The sequence below is a fragment of the Cebus imitator genome, unplaced genomic scaffold (assembly GCF_001604975.1).
Source record: "Cebus imitator isolate Cc_AM_T3 unplaced genomic scaffold, Cebus_imitator-1.0 Scaffold31, whole genome shotgun sequence".
NCBI classification, from domain to species: domain Eukaryota; kingdom Metazoa; phylum Chordata; class Mammalia; order Primates; family Cebidae; genus Cebus; species Cebus imitator.
The window spans coordinates 3578465-3601861 of record NW_016107346.1 but is presented as its reverse complement, the minus strand read 5'-3'; the positions used below and the strand labels follow the sequence as shown (position 1 = coordinate 3601861).

Here is a 23397-nt window from a genome sequence, read left to right as displayed (position 1 = left end):
GCTGGATTGCAGTGGTGTGATCTCGGCTCACTGCAACCTCTGCCTCCAGGTTCAAGAAATTCTCCTGTCTCAGCCTGCCGAGTAGCTGGGATTACAAGTGTGTGCCACCACGCCTGGCTAAGTTTTGTATTTTTAGTAGAGATGGGGTTTCACCACGCTGGCCAGGCTGGTCTCAAACTCCTGACCTCAGGTGAATCCACCCATCTCGGTATCCCAAAGTGCTGGGATTACAGGCATGAGCCACCACGCCTGGACAGAATTTTTTTTTTTTAAATATTGAAATAATCTCTAAGAATATATGATTTATGCCGTATAGTTATGTTGGATTTTTATTAAGTCTTAGCAGTGGGTCCTACCTCTTTTCTTACCATTGGGAATGTTATGAGATAAATGCAGATATCTGAAGGCTGAGTTTTGAACCTCAGCCAGTCCCCTAAAGCTTTGCTTTGACTCTGTCTGCACCTTCGAATCACCTGGAGAGCTTTTCACAAATACTGATGCCCACTGTCTCCTGAGATATTATCTAATCATTCTGGTTTGGGGCTCAGGCATCAGTATTTTTTTAAAAATCTACTCACATAAATTGAATGTGCAGCCTGGGCTGAGAACCACTGCCCTAAAGGCTAATCTTTTGAAACATGGTTGATGCTGTGATTATTGGATGATGATCCGAGAGTAAGTTATTGATCCAACCTAGCTGGAAGATGATATTGAGGTTTCATCAGGCTTTCTGCATAAACAGAAAGCCTGTTTATACAGAAAAGTTTGAGGAAAAAGAATCTCTGACAGAATATTCTGAATTATAATTAGGGGTAAGATTGTAAATGTATATGCTTACATGAATCTATCACACATTCTGTATATTGTATGTAAATTACCATATTGTAATCATTAGGCTACAATAACCTATATAGCAGCTTAATAATGTTAAACAATCTTGCGTACAGTTGGCCTTTGGACAATTCGGAAGTGTTTTAAAGTCATTACAACTTAATCCATGGTGTTAGCCAGTGTTCTAGAAGGCTGACATAAAACAGTGAACAAGACAAAGGCTCACTCCTTTGGGAGTATATGGTCCAGCAGCAGACCAAGACTAAACCAATAAGCATAGAAATGAACAATTTCCAGCAGTGTTCAATACTATTATGTTACTAAAGGAGTGATTGAGGGATCAGAGAGACAGGCAGACACTGAGGAGTAGGGGAGGGGACATCGCTCTAGGTTGGGTGGTCAGAGTAGGCCCTATTTAGGAAGTGGCATTTGAAGTTGTAGCTTAATGATAAGAAGGAGCCAGTTTGGCTGGGCACAGTGGCTCACGCCTGTAATCCCAGCACTTTGGGAGGCTAGGAGTTCAAGACCAGCCTGGCCAACATGGCAAAATCCCATCTCTACTAAAAATATAAAAATTAGCCAGGCATGGTGGTGCACGCCTGTAGTTTTAGCTACTTGGGAGGCTAAGGCACAAGAATCACTTGAACCTGGGAGGCAGTAGTTGTGGTGAGCCGAAATTTCGCCACTACACACCAGCCTGCATGACAGAGTGAGACTTTTTCTTAAAGAAAAAAAGAAAAGAGCCAGTTTGGGCAAGAACTAAGGGAAAAGCATTCCAAGACATGGAAATAGCAAATGTCATGCCCAGAGGCAAACATAGTTTTTGCATGTCAGAAGAACAGCACCAAGGGTGGGGTAAGCATCATGGTCAGGGCATGGTAAGAAGATTATTCAGAGAAGCAGACAGAGGTCCCCTCATGTTGAGCAATAGTTCTCTCAAAGTGTGGTCCCCAAGCCAGCATCATCAGCACCACCTAGAACCTTATTAGAGATGTGCATTCTCAGGGCCATGTCACGGACCTACCGAATCAGAAACTCCAGGAACTGGCCCAGGAGTGTGTGCATTAACAAGTCCTTCAAGGAAGTCCAGTGCACACTCAAGTATACGAGAATAAATGGTGTAGAACCAGGCCGAGGTATTTGGATTTCGTTGGGATTGCTGTGGGGAGCCATTTTCAACAGGGACTGGCACGATGGGATTTATATTTTGGAGACAGTTACTCTGGCAACAGTACAGAGAATGATTTGTAGGCAGCACCAAAATGTTGGAAAAGACCAGGACTTTAAGGAAGGTGAGCTTGAGGCTTAATCCATCCTTTTCCTGACTGTGTCTCCATGGACGATTTTCTTAACATCTCTATGCCAGAAAAGTAGGGGATGTTAAGGTGGATGGGTCGAAGAATATCAGTTGTTCTCGTTAGGATTCTACAAGTCTGTACACACCTGCCAGTCACCTTGCTTGTCAGCACAGCTGTGTCACTTCTTCCTGATGTGAGAAGAAAGCCAAGGCCAGGCATCTGAGCACCACCTCAGTTGGCCCAAACACCAAAGCAACCCAAAGCACCTAAAACTAAGATCAGCTAGGTTTTACAAAAAAACATTCAGGCCTGTTCCTTCCTCTAGAACCAGCCTTTGAAATAACAGTGTTAATAATGTTATCTGGCCTCTCATGCCCCCAAAGCTCAGAGCTCATTGTTATCCAAGCATGAGACCTTTAAGGAACGGTCTGGCTGGTAGGCCATCTCATGCTGAAAAGGCTACAGAACTGGGTCAACATACTTTTTCTGTAAGGGATCACATATTAAATATTTTAGGTTTTACGAGTCCTGTAGCCTCTGTTAGTTACAGTGACTCAACTTTGTTATTGTAGCCCAAAAGCAGCCATAGGATGTAATACGTAAATAAATGAGCAGGCACCTGGATTAGAAGACAAAAAGTACCACATAGAAATGAGTGACAGATTGGTTTTGATGGTAATGGTAATAATGAAATAATTTTAGTTTCAAGTAATTATTTTTACTCCTCATGTTCTCTTACTACTGTGTTGTATTTTTTGTTTAGTCATCCTCTATTTCTTATCTTGATAGATCATTGTGTCAGTTTATCAGCTTTTGCTGCATAACAAACTACTTTCTTTTCTAAGATGCTCTCATTTTTGTGGTGGGACACAGGGGCTTGCTCTTCTCATATTCATTCTCTTCCCTCTCTGTAAAGTTTCTTTGGGCTTGCTTTTATTTTTTCACAAAAGTAGAAGATTACTCTATTTCCTGAAGAAATGGAAGCATCTCATCCATGAAATAGGTGAGATGTCTCAGTCAATTTCATGGAAAATTGTAATCCTTGAGATTCATGCTTCAAGGGTACAAGAAGGACAACTTATTAATGGAAAGACATGAGATGCATTCATTAGGAAACTGGACAAGGAAATATGGAGTCACACTAGATTTGTAAGGAGCTTTTGGAAACAATACAAGACAGGAAGAAAGTATGGAAACAATATGGTCAATTAAATTAAAATGTAAGTGTAATTACCGAGAGATTCTTCCTGTCAGCTGCACAAAGAAAGAACATGGCATTGCAGTAAAGGAAGAGTTTGGGCAGGGGTGGTGGCTCATGCCTGTAATCCCAGCACTTTGGGAGGCCAAGGTGGGCAGATCACTTGAGGTCAGGAGTTGGAGACCAGCCTGGCCAACACGGTCAACCCCTGTCTCTACCAAAAATATAAAAATTAGCTGGGCTTGGTGGTGGGCACCTGTAATCCCAGCTACTCAGGAGGCTGAAGCGGAAGAATCACTTGAATCCTGGGAGACAGGTTGCAGTGAGCCAAGATAGCACCATTGCACTCCAACCTGGGTGACAGTAACAGAATAAGACTCTGTCCCCAACCCCCCCCCCAAAAAAAGAGAGAGTTTAGTAGAGACCAGGCTGGCCATACCACATGGGAGATGAGCTAATACTCAAGTAATACTCAAGTCATCTCATCCAAGGCTCTCAGATGAGGGGTTTTTTAAAGGCAGTTTTGGTGAAGAGGACGTGGGGGGGCTGGCTTGCTGCTGATTGGATAGGGCAGGGATGAAATCATAGGGGATCAAAGCTGTCCTCCTTTGTGCTGAATCACTTCTGGGTGGGGCCATAGGGGTGGAGTTGGCAAGTCCAGGTGGGTCCAGGTAGAGACGTGGGTGTTAGGCATGTAAAAAAAAAAAAACCTGAAAAGGTATCTCAAAAGGCCAATACTAGGTTCTACAGCAGTGGTGTTATTTGCAGAAGTAACTGGGAACGTTGTATATCTTCTAACTTCCAGAATAATGGCTGACAGTTGTATATGTCTTCACCTTAGCAGGACTCAGGCCCTCCTCTCAAACAAAAATGATGGCTTTTTGAGCAAGGCCTATTATCATTTGAACTGCAGCCTAAATGTCTTCCAAAGTTAGCTCCGTCCAAAAGCCCAGGAATACTTAAGGAAAAGCCAAGATGGGAGGTGGGTGAGCTCTGTTACTGTTATGATTTTTCTCACTGATATAATTTTTGCAAAGGTGGTTTCATAAGAAACTAGCTGAGGATCTACTTAGGCCTCTCAAGTACTACTGTACTATGCTAAAGAATTAAACTCAATGGCTAAAATTACAGTGCTGATTCTCTATTGCATCTTCTCAACCTACAGTGTAAAGAGGAAAATGCTCAGCATTAGCTCCCTCAACCCTCAGCTGCAGGGGAACAGGAGGGTGTTGGCCAGGGCATCCTTTTAATTAGGTTTGATGAGTGCAGTCTTGTAAATCATCAGGCCAGTGGTCAAGGGGCCCTAGGACATCCTGGTTTCATTCTCTTTGCACGTCTCTTTGGAATTGCAGTCTGTTAATGCATGTGGTGTAGTCATTGAATTCGTAGAGTTCATTCAAGTGTGAACAAATGCACAGTCAGATGAAATATACAGCACATGTTAAAGGGAATAATTTTCTCTGCTGAGCAATACAGGGAGAAAAAAATTTTTTTAAAGCAAGTTAATAATTTTGAAGTCCCTTCTCAAGTGATAAAATTACATTTCTTTAAACCTGTGCAGTTTCATGCCAGTGAATTCCCTATTCCTGAAAATTATGAGGAATTATTTGTTGTTTTAGAGAGGGTGCTGTATTAGTGAGGGTTCTACAGAGAAACAGAACCAGTGGGATATATATAGAGAGACATACAAAGGAAGAGATTTATTATGAAGGATTGGCTCACACGATTACGAAGGCTGAGAAGTCTTATGTCATCTGTCTGTAAGCTAGAGGCCCAGGAAAGCCAGTGGGGTAGTTCCAGTTCAAACCCGAAAGCCAGAGAACCAGGGGAGCCAAAAGTATGTAAATGTTAGTTGAGTCCAAAGGCCCCAGAACCAGGAGGATCAGTATCCAAGGGTAGGAAAAGATGAATGTCCCAGATCAAGAGAGAGTGAGTTCACTCTTCCTCCACCATTTTGTTCGATGCAAGCCCTCCGTGGATTCGATGATGCCCTCCTGTATTTGGCAGATCTTCTTTATTCAGTCTATCAATTCAAACACAAATCTCTTCCAGAAACAGCCTCATAGACACACCCAGAAGTAATATTTTATCAGCCATCAGCCTTAGCCCAGTCAAGTTGACATGTAAAATTAATCATGACAGGTGTTTTTAGCACGGATAGTAGTAAATCACTACCACTTTGAGCATTCACTAGGTGCTAGACCTTGCACTTGACAAATAGTGTAAATGATCAGGAAAGGATTCTGATCTAGACCCCAAGAGAGGATTCCTGGATTTCTTGGATCTTGCTCAAGAAAGAATTAGAGGTGAGTTGACAGAGTAAAGTGAAAGCAAGTTTATTAAGAAAGTAAAGAAACAAAAGAATGTCTATTCCATAGACAGAGCAGCCCTGACAGATGCTGGTTAGCTATTTTTGTGGCTATTTCTTGATCATATGCTAAACAAGGGGTAGATTATTCATGAGTTTTCCAGGACAGGGGCGGTAATTCCTGCAGCTGAGGGTTCCTCCCCTTTTTAGACTATATAGGGTAACTTGTGGACATTGCCATGGCATTTGTAAACTGGTAAGAGTGTCTTTTAGCATGCTACTGCATTAATATTAACATATAATGAGCAGTGAAGGCAACCAGAGGCCACTTTCTTCTAGTCATCCTAGTTTTGGCAGCTTTTGACTGGCTTTCTTACTGCATCCTGTTTTATCGGTGGGGTCTTTGTAACCTGTGTCTTGTGCTGACCTCTCTCATCCTGTAACTAAGAATGCCTAACCTCCTGGGAATGTAGCCCAGTAGGTCTCAGCTTTGTTTTACCTAGCCCTTGTTCAAGATGAAATGGTTCTGGTTCCAATGCCTCTGATTTAAACATGATTTCACTTAAGTCTCATAAGAACCCTGTTTTAAGTGGGTCTTTTTAGCTTCCTTTTACAGTTTACAAAACTGGGGCTTAAAATGGTTAAGCATGTTGTTCGGGGTTTCATAGGCTGGTCACAGGCTTAGCAGAAGAACGGCCTGCCAGCTAGCCTGCAGTGGATCTCCAAGTATGGTCTGAGACAGCATCAGCAACGTTTGTGACACTGTTAGAAATGCAAATTATTAGACTCAACTCCAGACCTATAGAATCAGAAACTCTGGGGCTTGGGTCCAGAAATGTGTGTCTTAAGAGCCCTCCCAGTGATTCTGATGATTCAGCTCAAGTTTGAGAACCCAGGCCTAGGGCAAGGTAAGGAATTGTAGACTTACCTAGAAGGAAATAAAATTAAATCCCTTTAAAGTTCTTTACAGCTGATCTTCCACAAATAGGTAATGCAGATAAAAGGGTGAAAACTGTTGAATAAAAGAGACTTCTTTATCTAGGTTGAACATACTAGATTTATTGAATCATTGGCATGGTGCATAGTACTTGACATCAGTCATCTCTTTAAACCCTCAGGTGGTTGTGAGGACTAAATGAGATTTTCCACCATTTACAGAGGAGGAAAAGCTTAGGTCACTTAAGAATTGCCTGTTAACCAACATGCAGTACGTGATGGAGCCAGTGTCCAGAGCGAGTGTATTGGTAAAGAGAACATACACGGGTCATAGCTTTATGACCCAGAATGGCTGTCAGCAGAGAAACATGTTCTTGTATGATATATAAAATATATAATTAAAAAGTCTTTCTAAAGTTCAGTAATAAGCCGGAACCAAAGACCTGTTTAACTTTTTTACTCACCATTTATTTATTCTAGATCATAAATGTTATACTACTAAGTCTAGGTGTTTTTAATCCAGTTCTTTTAGGGAAATGAGAATGGAAAGACTATATTTTTCATATAATTTCTCCCATATTCCCCTAAGAAAACTGACAGCTGTACCTTATGATCAATAAAAATCAGCCAGTAAGGCAAGGAAAGTATTTACCAGGGCTTTTTTAGGTATTAGCTTTTTGTTTTGTTTTGTTTTGTTTTGAGACAGGACCTCACTCTGTCACCTAGGCTAGAGTGCAGTGGTACACTCATAGCTTACTGAAACCTCTAACTCCTGGGCTCAAGCAATTCTCCTGCCTTAGCCTTGCTCCCGAGTAGCTGGGATCACAGGCAAGAGCCACCATGCCCAGCTATTTTTTTTTTTTTTCTTTTTTGTAGAGACAGGGTCTCCCTATGTTGATCAGGCTGGTCGTGAACTACAAGTGACCCTCCTGCCTTGGCCTCCCAGAGTACTGGGATTATAGGGATGAGCCACTGTGCCTGGTCCCTACTCTCTAATTTTTTAGGAGGGATGGAAACTAGGTAAAATGTACTATATGAAAAGAATATAATATTTTCTTTCAACTGATGGAAATAGACATAAAATATTGTCAGCAGGAAAAGCCTATATTTTTAATATTGATTTTGATAAACTAATAAGGAGCATATAAAACAACTTTCTCTTAAAGCTATAAATAGTAAACACTTGCTCTGAAATGCTGCTTTGTCATGAATGTTAATTGAAGCAGATGGGCAGAGTCAGTATAGCTTCCTAAGTATCTGGCCTGCATATCCTTTCTACTAGAGTTGCCCTGAAGACAGCATGCTAGCACCTCCACAGCTCTTCTACTCTGGATTTTCTTCTCCCAAGTACCTGAAAGGGCAGGTGATCTTCTTAACTTTGTAGAGATGTGAAAAGGAGACTAGTTTTTGAATGCTCACCAAAAGCCAAGTTGCCAGGATATTGTTTGCAAATACAGAAAGGATTTTTGTACTAAGCGGTATTTAGGGTAAAATCTTTGCCAAAGAACTCTTTCCAAAAGCTTGAAATACACATAGTTGGTTAAGGGAATGCATTTGGAGTTAAACAGAAATAGGTTCCGTTTTGGCTTTACTACTCAAGAGATGTGACCGTGAGTCAGTCTTACAGCCACCAAGCACTAAGCCGCAGCTTCCTTGATTGAAAAATGGGAGTGATAATAACTACCTCACATTGCCATCATCAGGAGTAAGTAAGATGGATTTGTTTAGAATGGAAGTCAGATTATGCCCTTGTTTTGATTTAAACCTTCGGTGGTTTTCTACCTCATTCCAAGTAATTTCCGAAGTTCTTCCTGTGTCCTGCAAGTCCCCTACATGACCTACCCCTTCACTATCCCATCGATGTTCCCTAAGCATTCCAGGGACACTCTGACCTCAGGGCCTTTGTGCCTGCTGTTCTCCCTCTGCACTGCTCTCCCCTGTACAGTCCTTATGGTTCACTTCCTCACTTCATTCGTTTCTGCTAAAATATCACATTCTCTAAGAGGCCTTCGTAATCATCTTACTCACCTACACACACAGGCTCCTGACCCTTCTGGATGTTTTAATTGTTATATTTATCACTACCTGATAACCTACCCTTTTTTGTTCATTGCCAGAATCCCTCTAGAAGATAAGCCCTGAGTGTAGACTTTGTTTCCTGCTATATCCCAGCCAGGGAATTCATTCATCACTCAACAAATATAAGTACCTACTATGATCCAGCAATTCCTTAGTTACTTATCTGAGACTCAAATTCATTGATATTTACAAGGTTCCTAATTTTTAAGGAATTTTAAAGGTCCCAAATAACTGGAACTGAAAATCTCATTTTGGAGTAGAGAAAGGTTAAGCCAGAGACACTATCTGTGGCAGCCAAGGAGGGGTATTGCTTAAATTTCCCTTCCAGAGACAGCTGCCCTAGGAGTCGCCTCATTGCACAGTTTTGCTGCAGGGTCTTCAGCACCCTCAAAGCGTCCCTGCCTAGGCTGTACTGAATATGGCAAGCTGCTACAGCCAGGCCTTTCCTGCCCAGGTGAGGCTCCTCTGGTGGGCGTTCCATGCTCTGCAGCTGTAATCCAGCTGGTGTTCTCAGCTGTACAGTCTGAGACATTTCCTCCCCAGTTCCTCCTCTCCTCTCTCAGGTGTTAGTCCTGAGGCCTGGTTTGGAGGCTCCCCCCATCACTCAGCTTCCCCTCCCCTTTCTCTTTCACAGGCATTTGCCCTAATGAATTGCTCACATTTTCAATTCTGTCTTGGTGGTTTGTTTCTAGATGCAGCAGCCCTTCCCTCAGGGTAAGAAGGCCTCAGGCTAAGCCTTCAGGACTCTGCTGCCATTTCCTGAGGCCAACTCTGAGCTCACTGCAGAATTCTTTAGGTGGTAGGCAGCAGTGGTTCTTGTGTGATGTTCCAGTAATTGCTGCACTTACTTTAGACACAATCAAAAGTGACAGAACCAGCATTGACCTTAAAAGCCAGTGGGGACTGCGTATCTTCAGGGCCTAAATATAAACTATTTCAGAAGACAAAAGTCCGACTGGAGCAACGTATCTTGCAGCTCTTGTGGAAAGAAAAGCATTTTCAAAAGCTGCATTATTTAAATGAGAAATGTATATATTTAAAGAGAAGTTCCATAAAAGTCATTTGAGATTCCTTTTCTTTCAATGACTGTGTTCAGCATTGTCTATCATCTCCAGATAGCAATAGTTTAAAATATTCTTTCACAGACCTGCCTTTTCAGATACGTCTTCTATGTCACTATATTTTTAATTACTTGCTCAGTGTAACTTATTATGCTGGAACCAGCTGTGTTTTAATTAGAAATGCTTTGCTAAAGAAAAGAACTTATCAGTTGGCGGCCGTGTTTCTGGTGCAACTAAAAAGCATATCTCCTGTTGTTCTTAGGATTTTTTTAAATGAGGGGACAGCGACATAATGTGTTTTTAATATTTGTTGTAAATATTTCTTAAATATCCTGTTTACTTGCCTCCATACCTTTAAGTTGTTCCTCTTTAATTTTTCCTTATTTTAGTTGCTAAGGCAACTGTTTTGACTACTGTGACAGCTTTCCTGCCCAAAAAAAGTTACTTTGAGTGACCGCCCACTCCTCTTGAAAACACGTTTTGCTTTCTCCTTCTGCACGCTGAGAGGTAGTTGTTGAATATTTTAGGAATAATTTCTTCAACTCTTTTCTGGCAAGAGTCAGGGAACCCCCCCAGAATCTGAGCATCCAGATTTTACCTCACAATTCCCACAGCAGTTGAGGAGGGAAAATGCTTCAGGGAGGGGAAACCACAAACCTAGACAGATACAGGGTGTTACACATCAAGTCCTAGAGATTTAACATCTCTATCATCAAGTAAAAGAGAAAGTGGGAATCCCTAACTGTTAGTGACCATAAAGTCAGTCGTTTGGAAACAGTTTGACCTCTCCCAGATGGCTAATCCAGGCACTTCATTCCTGCCCGACGATTCAATCACAGCTAAGCTGATTAAATTCTCACAGAGCCAAGGATATTTCTGAGACCTTGTATCTAAGTTCTTTCAGGCTGCTATAACAAAATACCATACCCTCGGCCGCTATAAACAACACATTTATCCCTCATAGTTCTAGAGTCTGGGATGCTTAAGATCAAGGTGCTGGCAGATTCAGTGTCTGGTAAGAGCCTATTTCCCGATTCCAAGATGACACTTTCTCGTGTCATCACACGGTGGGTGAAAGGGGTAGCCATCTCTTTGGACTCATTTATAAGGGCTCTAATCCTATTCAATCTCTCAAAGGCCCCCACTTCCTAATTCCATCACATTTGAGATTAGGATTTCAGCATATGAATTTTTGGTGGGGGAGAGCACAAACATTCAGACCATGGCCCCTTGGTAAGCCCCATTAAGCCAGATTTCTTTAATAAAAAATATATATAATATGAGAGATCGGAAAAGATGGTGCAACTTCCTCTTGTTATTCTTCAATAACTTTCTTCGACTCTTCCAAGCCAGGTCACTTAGGAAGTTGATGATGCTCTTTATTCCTGAAGTAAGAATAAAATGAAAGGGGTGGATTAAATCTTTTCACTTGACAGCAGAATAAGTGTTCTCTCTATCTCACTGTCATTGCTGGAGTGAGCACTTTAAATGCTCATCGTTGATTACTGAGGGAGAGACGTTTTCATTTTTGTTTCTGTGGGATTTGGAATGCAGAGTCTATTGCCTTTAGAAGTCACTGAATAACTCACTTCACTGCCCTCTTGTCATCTGAGAATGTGCTCTGTCATGTCAGGGAGCACAAGGTAGAGGCTCCCCACCCAGGAATGACCTCTTCTGCTCACTATACCCCAACACGCCCTTGAAAGGGGGAGAAAATGAAAACTGTGTGTAGCAATGACTTGTCTGTGGCAGCAGATTCTTGGCCTAAGTGTAGACAGGCTGGCTTAGGCAGAGCAGGTTGGAGGAGGTGGAGCAGGAGCAAACACAAGCTGACCTCTTGTGCAGAAACTGAACTTTTTTCTTTTTCTTTTTCTTTTTTTTTTGATAGAGTCTCGCTGTCACCTAGACTGGAGTGCAGTGGCTTGATCTCAGCTCACTGCAACCTCCACCTCCCAGATTCAAGCAATTCTCCTGCCTCAGCCTCCCAAGTAGCTGGAACTATAGGCCCCCACTACCATACATGGCTTATGTTTTGTATTTTTAGTAGAGACAGGGTTTGACTGTGTTGCCCAGGCTGGTCTTGAACTCCTGAGCTCAGGCAGTCGGCCCACCTCAGCCTCCCAAAGTGGTAGGATTACAGGCGTGAGCCACCATGCCTGGCCCAGAAACCAAGCCTTTAACAAGTCTAAGTAAACCCAGAGTTTGTAACTCTGGGTTTCCCTTATGCTTAGCTTTGTATTCTAGCTCAGTGGAAATAGGCACACACTAATACCATTTCTCTTTTTAAAGATCTGCATAACAGAAATGGATTCCCTGTCAAAATGTATTTGTAGAACTGCCTCATATTATATCTTATGTGCATCTTCTTGGGTGACTTGTCTAACCTGTTAGGATCAGTTTTCTCATCCATAAGGTAGGGATGGTGGTGTTTACCTCATTTCTCTTTGGTGGCTAATAATAATTAATACTAGCAACACTAATAATGATTACTATTACTGTGTTTCATATTAATAATCAATACTGGGCCAGGTGCAGTGGCTCATGCTATGATCCCAGTGCTTTTGGAGGCTGAGGCAGGAGGAGCGCTTGAAGCCAGGAGTTTGAGTTCAGCCTAGACAACATAGCGAAACTCTGTCTCTACAAAAAAAAGTTTTTTCTTTAAATTAGCCAGCCATGGTGGTGAATATCTGTAGTCCTAGCTACTGAGGAGGCTGAGGCAGGAGTATTGCTTGAGCCCAGGAGACTGAGGCTGCAGTGCTATGATTGTACCAGGAATTTGAAGCTGGAGTGCTATGATTGTACCACTGCACTTCAGCCTGGATGACAGCAAAATTCTATCTCTTAAAAAAAAACAATTGTAATTTACTTAGTTTATACTGTATGTCAAGCACTCTACTGACCAGCAGTAGCCTGTGAGATAGGCATTATTGTTGATGTCGTTGTCTCTGTTTTTAGAGATGAGGAAATGAGTATCTAACCACATTTGGATCAGGTTCATCAGACCCTAAAGCCCATGTAAAATGCCCAGTTGTTTCTGCTGCTTGTGAGTTGGTTTTTGTGCTTACATGTTTCTGTCATCTTCCACAGGAAGCTTCAATGTGAAGTATGTACTACCAGATAAAATAGTGGAAGAGGGATTTAGATTGAAGAGAAAAAATAAGGGAGAGTACATCAAATGCGGGGCAGATTTAGCAGGCAGCAACTCTACAGGCAGCAAAAATGCTCTGTAAAGTTGAAAGAGGTGAGCCTCAGATTTGCTTCTGCTTTTTTGGTGGCTAAAGCAATGTGGAAAGCAGAAGTGGTCCTGGAGTTCACAGTGTCCATTAGATGTAAGGAAAGCAACAGGTCAGTAAGAACAGAGTTTTTCCTGGTCCTAGGATCTGAGAAAAAAATTCTCACAAAATGCATGAGGTAATGAAAATACTCCGCCATAAAATTTCTGTAATAAGTACAGAACGTTTTCAGTTGTACAGTTGTTCAGTCACTCCATAAGAAATGCAATAATGAAAACCGAAACACATCAGAAGCCCTTCTGACCCTTTGTGATGATTACTGGCATCAGTGGCGAGGAGAATAGCAGAGTCTCCTTTGGGTATGACTGCTGAGCAGTTACCTGAGCCCACTCCTGAACAGCATCAGTCTCTCACTTATCAGCCTCAAAGCAGGTGTAGGATATTGTGCAAAACGCTTAATCACCATGCCTCAATGTCCTTATCTGTAAAATAGGTATAATAACGAAGTGGCGTTGTTTGTCTCCAGTAATACCCGAGGTTCGTTGTCCCACAGCCATGGAAAACTAGGATGCAGACACACCAGAGTGAGGTTCAGAGTGGAAGTTTAGGGCCGGGCGCGGTGGCTCAAGCCTGTAATCCCAGCACTTTGGGAGGCCGAGACGGGTGGATCACGAGGTCAACAGATCGAGACCATCCTCGTCAACATGGTGAAACCCCTTCTCTACTAAAACTACAAAAAATGAGCTGGGCATGGTGGCGGGTGCCTGTAATCCCAGCTACACAGGAGGCTGAGGCAGGAGAATTGCCTGAACCCAGGAGGCGGAGGTTGCGGTGAGCCGAGATCGCGCCATTGCACTCCAGCCTGGGTAACAAGAGTGAAACTCTGTCTCAAAAAAAAAAAAAAAAAAAGAGTGGAAGTTTAATAGGTGAAAGAAAGAGAAGAGCTGTCTGCACAGAAAGGGGTCCCCAAGAAAATGGGTTGCCAGTTCTGCAGTGAAATGCAGAAGGCTTAATAGATGAGCTTAAGGAGGAGCTGTCTGATTTACGTAGGGGGTGAGAGATTGGTTGGACCAGGCATGTCATTGGCATAGCGTGCAAAGAAGCTGGCCACTCTACCCTCATATTTTATTATGCAGGTAAGGTCTCTACCTGGCTGGTGCCGTGTTACCTGGTCCTTACTGTATACATGGTGACAAAGAAAAGGGAAGATAGAGCCTCCATGTTGAACATACCTGACTTCCAGGTAGCCTTTTCTCTTTGTGCAGCTACTGGCATTCACCTGCACAAGCTTCCAGCTTGCTTACCTATGTCTGCAGCTCGGTGTTTCAAGCTGCTCTTTGTTAGAAATGATTTGGGGGCTACTTTTTATTAAAAGGGAAACCTTGGCAAAGATTCCTTTTACCCTCAATATTGGCCTAATAATTCTTTCTAGCTCCTGTATCAATAATAAAAAATGGTACCTTTCCCATAGATAGGAATGTTGGGAGGCTAATAAGTTAATGTACGGAAAGTATTTAGAGTATTGCCTGGTGCTTAGGAAGCACTGCATATGTTACCTAGCAATAGTAGGCTTATTAATAGGTGCCACAGGCCTTTTGAACTGCTCATCAGGAGACTAAAACTGCATCTCCCTGTTGGGTTCCAGTTGAGCATCAGTTACTGATGGAAAGGGGAAAGGTCTATATTTGACAACAACCAACAGGAACCTCTGTCCAAAGACTCAAAGTCCGTGGAAAGGAATGCAGGAGCTACAGATGCTGTTATTTTGTCTGACAGATTTTTTCACATGGTAATACTTGTAACACATAGTAAGGGTCTGTGATGGAACAGCCACCGCCGTGCCCTCTGGCTCCTCATGTGGAACATGAGCTGAGAGGCCCAGTGTCTTTCATCTCATGGGATCTTAAAGCAGATAGGAGGTGCACAAATGGAATGAACATTCTGTATCCTTCCAAGCAGAGACCAAGCTCATGAGGGTAAAAGCAACTTAATAAGGACCCATGCCCATCTATTACAGCAGTCCATAAATGATTAGGATGGCAGGATGCCATCACTGAGGGCTTTAGTTTAACTTGAAACAAATAAAAATTTGTGGTTCTATCTGAGAGAGGAAGTATTTGTGCAGAATCACAAAGGATCTGCTGGGTATGAAGCTAAAGGATTTCTCTGGAATAAGGAGAGGAAAAAAATAGGCCATAAAACATCTCTTAGGCTCTGAGCTTTCAGGATCTGATAGAAAACTGGACCTCTTGGTTAATTCTAAACCAGACTCCACCTGTTTTCCCAGTCTGAAGGCCATACCCATCATCCTCCCTGGTTTATGAGGTCTCTTTGGTAGTAGTCATTCATAATGTGATTTAAATTGGATGAGATCCCTTATGGCCTCTTCCTAACTCAGACTCCTCTTTGTTTCGCTCCAACCTTGACAAGGTCTTTTTAACTTCCTCTCCATTCTTATCAATCTAGGAAGCAAGGAGGGTGAGTCCCATGTGTGCCCAAAGGTGGAGTCTACCTAGGCAGTGTTTGTTTGCTGACAGTCCAACAATCTGCTGGTGATAGGCAGAACAGGCCCTGCTTGGTCAAGGTTGACAGAGTCGGACAAGGGCTTTGGAATCAAAGAAACTGGCTTGAATTTCAGGTTTGTTACTATTGACTGTGGTTTTGAAGAATTTATTCTCCTCTAAACCTTTTCCCCCCTTCTCTCTAAAACCGCATTGGCCAATATGGTAATTATGAACCACATATGGCTGTTTAAATGAAAAATTAATTAAAATAAAAAATTCAGCAGCTTGGTTACATTAGCCACATTTCAAGTGCTTCATAGCTCCCTGTGGGTCAGGGTGAATGTATTGGGCGGAGCCCATCTGGCGCATTTCCATAATCATGGTAAATCTGCTGTACAATGTTGAACTAGTCTAAAACCTTGCAGATTTATCATGAAATTTATGTGAGATGGTATTTGTAAAATGCCCCATACAAGAGCCCTAAATGAAATGGTAGCTCTTTTCTTATAAATACGACCATTTTGTCAGCATTTACTTTATCCCAGGTACTTAGACATTCTCAATATTAATTCTTTGAGAGCCCTATGAGTTGGTGTCAGTTTTCCCAGTTTACAGCTAGGAAAAATGAAGCATGGCAAGGTTAAGCAGAATAACTGCTAAGATTCTCCTGCAGATTCCTGGTGAGGAGGCTGACATTCAAACCCAGGAACCAGTCAATACAAGTCCTGGGTCTCAAAACCACTGTGGACTGCCACCTCTGGTGAAAGTCTTCTTTCCCAGAAAATGCAGTTTCCTGATGGAATGTGAATGCCTACTCCATTTCACTCTTCTCTGCATCCTAATTTATCTGTCCAGTGACAAACACAACAGAGCTCTGACCAACTAATGTTTAAAAAGGTAGAGTTAAAGCTTTTAGGATCTAGTCCAAATAGCTATCCCTAGCTGGTAATCAGACTTAACTACACCCTATTGGAAGATGCCAACTCCGCAGTATAAAGATACAGAAATTTGCAGTTAACTTGGGAAGTGATGATGGGAGAGAGGGCAGGAGAGAAAGCTTAAGAAATAACTACAACTCACAATTAAAATAAAATCAACTACCACTTAGCTGGATCCCCATCCAAAGAATTTCCTCCACTTCAGTCAGAGTATTTGGCTTGCTGAGCTCTCTGACATTCCTTATGAGGGGATTAAACTTTACTGAACAGAATCACTTTAAAAATTGAAATAAAGGAAAAATATTTTTAATCTAAGTTGATTTAAAAGTAACTTGAATCTTTGAAAGATAGGTGGTGATATTGATTACTGTTGAAACAGTATCTGTAGGGAAAAATATGCTAAAAATAACACACGACTAAAAAAACATACTCTCTCTTTAATAAGAGAGGGACATGTCTCTGTAAGCCGGTAGTGGCACAAACCCCTCAGAGCAGGGATCCCTGAGCCAGAAATAGCCTCTAGCAATGGTGATCTCCAGCAAAAGTTATTCTTGACTCTCAAACAGAATGCCCTCTGGCCTCTGCTTTAGCAGTTTCACAAAAGGTGTTCCTGTCCCTTGCTAGGCTTGCTCACTAGTGGAAACAGTTGGGCTGGATGAACTAACATGACCTTGAGCTCTAAAGGTGTGACTGTGATGAATTTTAACTAATATAGAATCAAAATTCTGACCCCCACCCCCAACTTCTATTATGGTTTCTTTCTTTACCAGAAAGTTCTATTACCATTTAACTGAGAAACGAACATATTCACAATGGAGAAACAACCCAGCTTCCTTTTATGATCTCTCCTGCAGTGCGCAGATCTGCAGGAGGATTTTTATGGGCTCAGTCTGGTCAGGGAGCCACAGCCCACATTCAGGTTGGGAGGGATCTATGTGAAATTTAAAACTGCCGTTAGGGAATAAGAATGGAGATGTTGCATCTTTACTCACCAGAGGGTCGAGTTATTATGTTTGTTAGTTGGAGGTGGTGAGAAATCTAATTACCTTGTGTTTTAGTTCCGTTCAGCTGATTACCTCTCATCCCTCAGATTTGTTCTCAGATTTTTCATGAATGGTTTGAAGCATTTGGTCTGAGAACCTTTTAAGACACAGTTGATGAGCTGATTGTGGGTTTTGTTCTGAGCCTGGTCTTTAGTGTCAACTGGGTTTCATTCTAAGATCCCCCTGGAGAATTTCTATTCTGATAATTGCTTCTCTTAACAACTGATATGTTTTTATTTTATGAGCTGGATGGGCACTTGGTAAATATTTTTTTTTTCCCGTTTTTGCTGTTGTTGCTAGGGAGCCCAAAGCCAAACTGGCATCCTATTATAACTGTGCAGGACCTATGGCAGGCATTCCTGAGAGCTGCCTTTTACTCTGGCCTTATTTTAGTATATTGCTTTATTTTACTTCTCTTTGCCCAGATTTCTTATCCATTTTGAAAATGATTTCTTCCATTGCCATTCAAACAGTGCTTCTGGTTCAATAGGAATTCCCAGGAAGTGTCTCAAAGTCACCCCAACCTCTAAGATGAGTTTGTATGCATTACAAAAAGAGGCTCCTGCCTTCAGGCAGACAGCCTCGACTAGTGCCCTTGTATTTCCACTTCTATCCTTGGCAGCCTTCCAAGGACTTCCCTGATGGGTTCTGGGCCTGGTGCAGCCCCCTCAATTTGAGCAAATTCTTATTTATTTGTTTTACATATTGGCCTGCTGCAAAATCTTTTCTTTAAAAGAATTCGTTTGTTCATTCATTTTTTAGTTTGTTAGTTTTGGTGTGCTTTTGATGTGCTAGGTGCTAGAACACAAAGGTAAACAAGACTGCTTCAAGGACTCTGCCCTCTTGGAGGTTGCTGCATTCTGGTGTGGGAGCCAGTCAGTAAATCAAGGATCAGGGAAAGCCTCTCTGAGGAGAGGATATTGAAGACAAAGTCTGTAGAACAAAGAGGAGTCTAATGCACCCAGGGTAGGAGGAAGAGACTTCTGAGCAGGAGGAACTGCAACTGCAAAGGCCCTGGTACTAGAGAGAGCTTGAGGGGGTTGCAGGAAAAGAGTTCTTATGGTTGTGAACAAGAAATAGAAGGAAGAACAGAGAGCGGAATGAGATAAGGTTTGAAGGACCCAGATCGTTCAGGACCTTTTCGGTCATGGTAAGGAGTCGGGATTTTATTCTAAATATAATGGGAATGCTTTTGATGAACTGATTCAAAGTTTAAAGAATCAATCTGGCTCTTATAGGTATTAAAACGTGCTCTTGGAATGAAGAGACTTCCCCAAACAGTCTTTGTGTGAGCAACATGGCTATTTACCCGGGTGCAGGCGGGCTGAGTCCGAAAAGGGAGTCACATTTTAACAATAGGCAGCAGAAAGAGCAGAAGTGAGAAGATCAATCCATGGGGGAGATAATGTTGGTTTGGGCCAAGGTGTGTGGTGATGGAGAGGGAGTAAAGTGGGCATATATTGGAAATATAGAAGTAGACTCGTTACTGAAAGTGAGAGGAACAGATGAGGGAAAATTAAGGATGACTCTTAGTTTCAATAAGTGATCAGATGCTAATGGCATTTATTGAACTAAGGAAGTACTGTGTTGGAGAAACTTGGAGAGAGAGTAGAGAATAAAGAATTCAGTTATGGACATACTTATTTTGAGACATCGCAGTGGAAATGTCACATAGAAAATATTTGAACTCACAGAGGAGAGGTTGGGGCTGCTATTACAAATTTGAGTCATCAGGAAATAGATAATATTGGAGACACAAGATTGAATAAAATCTGGGTACACAGTGGAAATGAGAATTCCCAGAACCAAGTCCTGGGGACTATGTAAAAGTTGAGTACAGAAGGAAAAGTTGGGAAATTAGATTAAGGCAATGGAGCACAACCAAAATTGGAGAGTGTTTCAAGAAGGAAGGAATAACCAACCTCTCAGAAATCAAATCAGATGAGAAAAGGAATGTGTGTACTCATTCTGCAGCATGCTGGACCAGCCAGAGAAGTTTTAGAGGGTGCTAGAAATGGAAACCAGATAGACTTGATCAGATGGTATGGAGAGCGGTAATGGAAAAAGTTAATATTTCCAAGATATTATGTCCTGAAGAGGATCAGGAACATAGGGTAGTAAATGGAAGTAGGAATGTAAGTGGGGGATGGAGCGGGGGCCTCCCGAAGATGCTCTGAGTTCCCCGCTCTGATGTGCCCAGGTCCTTGGCCTCTCTTACCCCAGGAATGGGAAAAGAGGCCCCGGAGGCTCAGTGAGCTTACCGTTCAAGTAAATATCGTGGACCCAAAAAGTTTTGCAAAGAAGCGATGGTGATAAAATGTGCATAAAATAAACTTTGTTTTTTGGCCAAGAAAACACTACATGAGACATGGGAATTGTGAGCCACCTGTGAAGGTGTGACTGCAATATTGAGCTGTGGAAATAAGCAATGTAAGGATGGATGGAAAAGGAGGAGGGACCTGGTGGGTAGTGGGAGATTGGCAGGGATAATCAAAAAGAGGTTGCAAAGAAGTCAAATATAGGAGCAGAGAATTATAGAGGGAGGGGCCAGAAGGACCAGATGGAATTCCAAGAGTGAGATACTAGGAATTGAAATGTCCAGGTGGTGGTGGCAAGCTCTGGGGGTACTCGGCGGGGAAGGAATAAATTATATTTAAGGAGGTCAACAAAGTGAAAGTTCATCCTCAAAATAAGTTGGAAACCCATTCTTATTTATTATTTGTATTTCATGGGTCATCTCAAATCCTTACTTGGAGTTAGGTGATAGGGTGCACATAAGTAATGATGGTGGCTGATTCGTTGTGGGTCTACTCTGTAAACACCATTTTAGGATGCACTTTTGTACACTGTGTACCTGAATTCTTCATTGTCATCAGGATATTGCTTGAGATGTATTTTGAAATGGGCTAATTCTTATGTCTTGGTTAGTTGATGCTTCTCATTTTCTTAGTAACAACGTAAGACCCGGCATGGCATTTGGGTAAAAGCTAATGCCTTTTAGGTGGCACACAAGTCCCTTGCAATGAAACAACCCTTATATACATGTCCCCTTACATACCCTGTCACTCTCTTGAGGTGATCTAGCCATACCAAACAGAAGCTTCTAATGTGAGGGCAAGAGCTGCTCACTCTGCCTGACATGAGGATTCATCAAAAGTATCAACTTCCGGGTGAAGCCTTTTCTAAAAGGTCAAACTGTCCAAAAATGCCATTGTGAAGGGTCGAAAAATGTCATATACTGGCACTTTCATATTGTTAGTAATTCACTACTACTATTACAATTCTGAACCATGTATTATCGATAGAGCTATTCCTTGCTGTATTGGAATTCTGTGTTATGTGCTTTATGTTCACCATTTCATTTAATTCCAGCAGCAAACCCAAAAGGTAGGTGGAACTACTTCCGTTTGTTAAACAAGGATTCTGAAATTTAGAAAGAGTCTCTCTGGGAGAAAGTACATAATAAATGGTGGAACTGGGTTTTGACTCCAAAAGCAAAGGTCAAACCATGTCCCTTCCTTTGGTCTTATACCTGGCTATGTCTGCAGTGCATAGCACATGCCTGATACAGAGTTGGAATACATATGGTAATTCTTAATCTGCTAGAAAACTACCCAAATTGAAGGCTGCTTTGTTCAGAGACCCCTAGGACTACCTTATGATGGCCTAGTATCTTGACATTGGATTTACCTTAATAAATGTTGTTGTTTTCCTGTAATTTAGAAAGATAAATTTTAACAAGTGAAACTAAGAGCCTGAATGGCCCTTAAAACTTTAATCCTGCACTTACTATTTATTTGTTTTAAGACACTGCCTTGATCCGTGTTTGCAAGACAGGTTTCTAATTGCTGGCATTGAAATGATCTAGGAAGCCAGTTTCTTCAGGTCATGAAAAGAACATGTAGATTTGTTGAAGTGTGGATGCCTAGTATTGGTGTAATGCAGACGGAGGGCACAAGGCATCTATGTCCATTTCCCAAACTCCCTTTTTCTCTCATTGACGTGGATTTTCCTCTCATTCCTAAGCACAGTGGTGCTCTAATATGACAAGAAGTTGGTTGGCAAGTGTAACACAGCTGCTCTAATGCCTTGAGTTTGGCGAGCATTCCTTCTTTATTCAAACTTGATTCTGTAGCTTTCACTGAGTTTCTGGTGTCAAAGTTCAAAGCAATGGTTTTCAAACTTTAGTGTATGTCAGAATCTTCTGGAGGGCTTGTTGGAACACAGATTGCTGTGTCACATCCCCCTAGACTCTGACTTAGTCCATCTGGGCTGGGGTCCTTTATTCTGCAATTCAGTAAAGCTCCCAGCTGATGTTGATGCTGCTGGTCTAGTGACTACACTTTAAGTAGCTCTAGGAGCTGTTCAAGACCTGCTTTACAGGGCACCAAATGAGGTTAGATAAAAAAGCAAAAATCTAAGCAAATAACTGAATGCTGAATTTTACAGACAAAAAAAAAAAGAAAAGAAAAAAACACAAAACAAAAACCAGTGACTTAAAAATAATGTATCTCCTGATTTTTGACATCAGCAGGCTAGAACTTGGGAGTCCTTCTTTCAAGATACTAGGGAAACTTTCTTATCTATGACTTTCACACCTTCAGTCATTGTGCTTTGTTCTTAAACCTGTCCTAGAACAAGATGTTTTATTAAATTGATCAGTTTTGCAATACAAAAATGAAGGCAAATACTTTTCAAAATGAAAACATTCCATAATACAGGAAAAACTGTGGATATTAGATGCAAAACGTTGATTTCTAATTTACCTTTGTTTAGAAGCTCAGCAATATTAGCATTGTTATTGGATTCAAAATGGTGTGAGTCATGAAGATCAACACATATTTTTTTGACAGGAATCCTTTGTGTTTGAACCCAACTGCCTCTTCAAAGTGGATGAGTTTGGCTTCTTTCTGACCTGGAAAAGTGAAGGCAAGGTATGGCCCAAGAATAGCAAGTCGTTCTTTCTGCTTTATGGTTTAAGCCATTTTGTTTTTCAACAAGTAAACTGAGTGCTATTGATGAACCCTACCCTTATTCATTCATTCAGGATTTTTTAAAATGTGCCTCCATGTGCCAGGCATTGAAGTATACAGTGATGATTAAGGACATTATCCTCATAGATTCCAGTCTAGGAGCAAAGTCAGGCGTTAAAAAAAAACTTACAAGTCATTGAGTGCTGTGAAAGAGAAATCTGGATTGTCAAAGAGTTTAATTTAATCTTGGGAGTTAGAAAGAAATCTGCCAGAAGATGAGATGCTCAAGCTGAAATCTAAAAGGTACATTCAAAGTGTGTTCAACTCATTATACCCTGGGACTTAATTCAATGTATGGTATGATGGTCACATTTAATGAACATTTGAGCTGAATTTAAGAAAAGAATTGTAGTTATGTAATAATTAGCATTATTCTCACATAATTTATGTACACACGTATTTATGATTATTAACACTGTTTTATGTATAAAAGTAACAGCATTTTAGAAACATTTTAATAAATATTCAGCATTTCTTATCTATTTCATATCTATATCATATCTAAAATATATCAGCATTTCTTATCTATATGATGTTTACTTTTCTAAACACAGGTTTACTTATGTTGGAAATGGTCTCCAGAATAATGTAAAAACATTATTCTGCCCTCTTGTTTTTATCTGTGTATAGATATGAAATGGAATATTTAGGGTCTTGATTATTTCTGATTGTTTGGAATAATTATTGTTACTTGGTTTTAATTCCCTCTTCAACCTGACTTGTAATCAGCACTGCCTTCATCGGAAATTTTTACCAAGCACTTTGCCTGTATCATAGGTATGGCACAATTTAAGCTCATTGCTGTGTTGTATTCTCTCTCTTCAGGAAGGACAGGTGCTAGAATGCTCCCTCATCAACAGTATTCGGTCGGGAGCCACACCAAAGGTACCCGTGACTGATGTTTGCTTTTCTAAACACAGATTTACTTATATTGG

General features: G+C 41.4%; 1 protein-coding gene across 15 annotated transcripts in view; it reads left to right on the top strand.

Moving 5' to 3' along the window:
• PLCB4 (phospholipase C beta 4) overlaps positions 1-23397 on the top strand; it is a 395299-nt gene that overhangs the window by 240821 nt on the left and 131081 nt on the right. For all 15 annotated transcript variants that reach the window (XM_017523965.2, XM_037736898.1, XM_017523963.2 and 12 more), the window contains 2 exons: positions 22283-22363; positions 23288-23347. In XM_017523965.2, the coding sequence (XP_017379454.2) occupies positions 22283-22363; positions 23288-23347 (141 nt within the window). The remainder of the gene's footprint in view (positions 1-22282; positions 22364-23287; positions 23348-23397) is intronic.